This window comes from Prunus avium, chromosome 6 (genome assembly GCF_965620075.1).
Source record: "Prunus avium chromosome 6, drPruAviu1.hap1.1, whole genome shotgun sequence".
NCBI classification, from domain to species: domain Eukaryota; kingdom Viridiplantae; phylum Streptophyta; class Magnoliopsida; order Rosales; family Rosaceae; genus Prunus; species Prunus avium.
In genome coordinates this window covers 3181910-3187810 of record NC_142289.1, presented here as the reverse complement: position 1 = coordinate 3187810, position 5901 = coordinate 3181910, and the positions used below count along the sequence as shown (strand labels likewise).

The 5901-nt window shown below is 34.3% G+C and overlaps 1 protein-coding gene across 1 annotated transcript; it reads right to left on the bottom strand.

Moving 5' to 3' along the window:
• Nucleotides 1-350: 350 nt before the first annotated feature.
• LOC110762909 (uncharacterized) lies at nt 351-2293 on the bottom strand. Its single transcript, XM_021965630.2, has 3 exons — nt 2042-2293; nt 1212-1386; nt 351-782 (listed from the first exon to the last, which is right to left on the bottom strand). Exons 1-3 carry the CDS (start codon nt 2131-2133, stop codon nt 618-620), a joined length of 432 nt encoding a protein of 143 aa, XP_021821322.1. The 5' UTR covers nt 2134-2293; the 3' UTR covers nt 351-617.
• Nucleotides 2294-5901: the final 3608 nt, after the last annotated feature.

The window sequence follows — 5901 nt, the reverse complement described above, 5'->3', positions numbered from 1 at the left end:
CATGAGTTCGGAAGCCTTGTATCCAGCTATTGATGATGGTTTCTATACTATGATTGGAGAAGGTTCAGGAGCAGGTTACAACATTAATGTCCCCAGGGAAAATGTGTGGGGATGCAGACTATTTTGCAGTTTGGGACCATATTTTGGTTCCTGGAATTGCAGCAATTTCATATTAACTGATTATGTACTATCATCTTCAAATATCAGCATTTATTTCTATCATTTGGAATAATGAGGTCATCATATTTTGTTTGGCCTGGGTGATCATTATAGTTTATAATCGTCATAAACTACCATTTTCTTATAGGATAAACTACCATTTGCAAACCAAATATCCAAAAAGCAATTCAGGCACAAGAACCAATTGATCATCATATAAATTCCCAAAGAAGAAAATACTTGTAACTCACAGGTTAAGTAGCTTAGATGGTGCGGGACGTAATACAGTTAATGCCTCTTTCCATTGCCACTACTGGCGTTCAGATAACGAAAGAAGACGCTGCAAAATTGACAAATGCCATTCCCACGCTTCAAATGTTTAGCAATTGACGCTCTCCACTCCAATGCTTGTCTTCCACCCCTACTTACACCGTCACTTAGAGCATGATCTAGTTCAGTTATAAACTTATAGTTGAAGGAAGACAGTGATGTGATAGATCAGTTTGCTCTGAAGCACATGTGTAATGTGATTCAGAATAGCTCCATGGTGAGGCACAATGAGCCAAATTGAGAGAAAGATCATCCATATGTAAAAGCGAACTTATGACGTCCGCCATCATAATCTGCATCATTACAGAAGCATTATAAAATAATTACAATGAAGAACAGGAAAAAAGATGCAGCAAACTAATAAAACTGATGACATCACAAACAAATTGAGAGCATTTAGATTTCAAAGGAAAACATGAAACTTCAAAGTAAAATTGAACAAAATACCAAAATACAATCCATTTAGCAGTTGCTAATTCTCTAGCATCAGAACATGAATGATAAATAATTTGTTTTGCATGCATTTTTTGGTGACTATATTTTACACAACAACTTTCAAAGACAACAGGCAACAGATTTTCCCGAGGAAACATGTTAGACATGTAATTGCAAGTTGAACTTATCTGGCATAAACATGAGAAAATAACAGTTTTAACAACCACAAAAAGGAGGTACGATTGAAAATGTTAGGCTAAAAGAAAACCGTATTCAGAATAGACTACCTTGCGAGGGATGTCATTGACAGCCTCCAAATGGTTCTTTAGATCTTTCAAATGGTCAAATGCAACTTGATGAAAACTTTTTCTTTCACCAGTCATAGTCCTTTCCATCACTCCAACCGCAAGAACAGCTAAATCTAGAGCATACCACATGTGCATAAGTTCAATATCCTGCATCCTGCCATATAATAAAATAAAACAGAGAAACGCGAAACCATCAACATGTGAAGAAAAGCATGGAAAATCCCAAAATGACAAAAATATGAAATACATTGAGTGCAAAATTCGTTTGCAGATCTAATTTAAGGTTTGGAGAAATCCATTTTCGGGATTGGGGCATAATTCTCCCTTGGATGCATAATGCATTGGCCTTCTTCCATTTCATTCCCCTCCACCTCCCCGCCCCCTGCACACACACACACAACAAAAAAGACTCCCACAAACTTGCGAGTTACAACACAATATGACAGTATTATTATATTAACGTATCAAAACTAACAGAAATATTATAATAGCTTCTCTTGGGGTGTGTTTGTTAAAGCATTTCAAAGACTAATGTACTGAAACTCATGTTGATTGGACAGAGTTTTGGGCTGAATGTAGTCTGATTTCATATGTCATGTCATGATTGTTGGTCTGGTTTTGATGGTTTTCTACAAGATATCTTTGAAGACGAAAATAACAAAGAAATAGTTTTCCTTTCTCTGCTTTCTTTCTAGCCCATCTTTCTTGTAGGTTTTCTTTCTCTGTTTTGAATAAGATACAGTTTTCCTTGTCAAAACAACAAAGAAATATACCAGAAAAAGATTATTTTGAGAATTTTGAGGACTTACTCGAAGTGGACTTTGATTTCCAGTACGAAATTCTCAACAAAAGGGTCCAACAGGTGATCTTCGCATGCTATTTGTTCTTCAGCAGACAACATCAACGATAATTTTCAATTGCATGCTTGACCAGAATTGATGCAGGCAACATAAGAGGAAAGATCAAGCCAATAACACAAAGAATCACAAGGAAATTTTCGAAAAATTGGGCAAGGCGCTCGCCTAGGCGGCCTGGGCGGCCTGGGCGGCTGTGTGCAATATCAAATTAGTTTCTTTAGGTTTTTTTATTTTCTTTTTTGTAATTAAACAATATCTTTGCTTTATTTCAATTACTTTTATTAGTAATTATGTTTTAATTATTATTTCTTTAGTGAACAATCAGTATTAAATATGTTAATTAAATTCATAAATTATATTACTTAATAAAAAATTAATTATTATGTTGTAATATTTTTCGGACTTTAATTTTCAAAGGGATAATTTTTTTTTTTTTGTAATAGTTAATTAATTAATATTTTTAATTGAATAATATCTTAGTCTTATTTAATTAATATAATTACTAATTAGCATTTAGTTATTATTTGTTTCATAAATTACTTATTAAACAATAATTAATTTTTATGAATTATTTTGTGCTCTTAAAAACCAAGAAAGTGGTTGCAACATAGTAAGCAGATATCACAAAAGAACCAATACATACATATAGTATACTTGATTTGCTTATGAACTTAGTTCTTGATTGACTGGTTTGTAGTGGTTACATGTCCTCATAATACGAAATTGATGGGTTCTACTCGCTAAAATCCGATGTCTATAGTTTTGGTGGGTTGATGCTAGAGATAGTGAGTGGGAAGAGAAACATAGGATTTACTCATTGCTTTTTTTTGTTTCTTCTTTTAAGTAAGCACAATGATTTTGAACTTTTGATAAATTCTTTTAGGCATGGATGCAATACATAGAAGGCTGGTCCATTAAAGTGCTTGGTACATCAATAGGGGACTCAAGTGATCCACATGAAGTTGTGAGATTATTTCATACATCAATAGGGGACTCAGGTGCTTGATACATCAATAGGGGATGCAAGTGATCCACAGAAGGCTGGTCCATTTTTGCACAATGATTTTGTTTTTGTTTTTTTTTTGTTAACAAACCTCTTTCATTTTAAGAAACAAAACCAGAACTACAGGAAAATTAACCAAAACAGAGCAGCAAAAAAAAAATACAATTAACCAAGGTGGTTGGTGTAAGTGGTTCGGCACTCTCATTCCTTAAGAGAGGTCAGGGGTTCGATCCCTGCTTTTGTATGGAGTCACTACTTTGGCTAGCACTTTACCCCTTACGGGCCGACCCGGTGTGAGCGGAGATTAGTCTGGGTTGTGGTTAAGCCTTAAAGGTGCCACCCATAGTTGGGGCCAATCCAGGACCACCTCGTGGTTCAGACCCAAAAAAAATATATATACAATTGACTTATGGCCCTTGTTCCGTCTTCAGTTTCTTAGAGGGCATGGTAGCCCATCCACATGAGTTAGGACTGATGAGGGCCGGTCCACCCAGACCTCTTCGTGCATCATCCTCTTCTCCCAAGATGTCATAGCATCTACTGGAGAGTTTAGGTTGTACATTTGATAGATACCCAAGGGTGGGCATGGTGGAAGAGAGATGTGGCGATTTACATGGAGAAAAAGAGAGAGTTTTGGGACCCGTGCCAGTCTTAATTATTCTAATAAAATAATAATAACTTTTGAATAAAAGTATTATTAACATGATAATAATCAATTAGTTGTGAGATTTAATCTCATCCATTTGTAATGTGTTAATCTAATGGTCAAGAACTTGTGTCAAAAATATAGTGTCATGGATCCACCCTCTATATATATAGTTCTATATCAATTCAAAGTGTAATAACTACAGGCTGTATACCTATCACCTCAAGTAAAGACTTTAAGCTGTAAATTTCACGTTTACAATTTAGTGAGTTTTACATAAACGGCCAAGGGATGTAACGTGTGCTTTTGGGGATGCCTTCAATTAGAAGAACACTGATCTTACTTTCAACCCAAGAGAAAAATGACAATTGATTTTATAATCAATAAAATTCTTTTTTTTTTTCTTATTGGCAACATTTCATAAAATTCAAATCATCTCACAGCAATGTATTTATAAATTTTATTTTCTAAATAAGGACCAAGGTATTAACTTTATATTTTTATTATGTTTGAAGACTAGTGTTATTAGAAATTTAACTTATCAAACATATTATATAAGTAATAGAAAAAGAATTGAGCTTAACCTTTAAAACATCTTTTCAAACAAAAAAAATAAAATAAAACAATTTAGTTTGGTAATTACTTAAAGGAGAGAAAAGAGCTAATTTTAAAGTAATTTACTTGTCGTGTTTATTAATAGATTTCTATTGGATTCCATACGAAAGTCGTTGACATGTCGTTTCTGTACACTCGACAACGTTGTAAGGTGTAACTAATTGAAGATTGCGTCGATTGACCAATGTTCTAAAAATCGCTACGCGGTAGGCACAGGCCTAGCACCTAGAGGAGTAATCGACTAGGCATTTTATTTATTTATAATTATTTTGTATTATAAATTATAAATTTATACATAAATAATGCAAAAATAAAAGGACATATAAATGATAAAGTATCATAATCTATATATATAAAGCAAAAGGCAGAGAATGGTAAAACATTCAAAATACCAGAAAATACCCTTGGTTAATGCAAACATTAAGAATTGAAATTATTAATTAAATGAGGATAATATTGTAAATTCACACTTTTTCACATTAAAAAAAATTAAAAGAAAATTCAGATAAAAGATTTTATTTTTATGGAACACAACTACCCATTATCTTTTATAATTCTAAAATAAATTTATTTTTTTTTAAAAAAAAGCCTCACGCAGGAGCGGAAGCGCGTGTGGAGAGGCTAGTTAATATAAAACATGGGAAATAGTTAGGCATAAAACCTAGGTTTTCTTTAGAGGGTGCATTTGCTAACGCATGGGTATGGAATCTCTTAATTATATTTAACTTTTCAAACTGACTTCAAAAGCACTAGATTAACACACCAACATGCAATATCGTTTATCGAGCCTCCCTTAGTGTAAAAGGACCGTGACTTCATTAGCTGAAAATGCTTTAGAAGAAGGATTGACCTCGAGTTCATTGACATCCTATTTTTTGTTGTTGTATTTATGGGTTAAACCCGTGTTATTTGTTATAAATAAAATCCAGTTTTTTATTTTTGCCCAATGGGCTAATAGCTGGAAATCATTAGAATGGGAGGTATTGAAAAGAATTTAAATTCTTATTCCCCAATATCGCTTATACAAATAAAATAATTGAAGAAATAACTCTAGCCCAATGGACTAAAGTGGTATTTCAGCCCCAAAACCTTAAAATGATATGACAAAATTGTATATTTAAAGAGTATAGCCGGGCGGCTATACTCGCCAAATATATTAGAATATTTTAAACGTATAGCCGGTCGGCTATACTGTTTTAATACATTCGAATATTTTAAAAGTATAGGCGTTCGGCTATACGCTTGAAATATTAATATATTCGAATATTTTAAGAGTATAGCCGTGCGGCTATACGCTTTAAATATATTCCAAACGAACACGAAGCTTGCACTCGCAGAGGACGGAGGTTGCAGTCGAAGTTTCGCTTCTCTATCAACTCAAGCTTCGATTTGTTTTCTTCGGTTCCGGCTGCTTCGTCGTCCTGGTTCGGCACTGAAAAAAGACCCAACCCGCCTAGGAGGCCCGCCCAGCCTCCTAGCGCCCGCCTAGCCGCCTAGCCCCCGCCTAGGCCGATTTTTTAGAGTCTAAAGGACAAGTTTCCGAGGATA

Bases quoted from the DNA above. Each gene is read 5' to 3' on its own strand.
- LOC110762909 (XM_021965630.2), bottom strand. From the start codon at position 2,133: ATGTTGTCTGCTGAAGAACAAATAGCATGCGAAGATCACCTGTTGGAC. The intron at 1,387-2,041 runs GTAAGTCCTCAA...ATTATATGGCAG, and splicing joins GAAATCAAAGTCCACTTCGA to GATGCAGGATATTGAACTTA. The intron at 783-1,211 runs GTAGTCTATTCT...GTAATGATGCAG, and splicing joins TCAATGACATCCCTCGCAAG to ATTATGATGGCGGACGTCAT.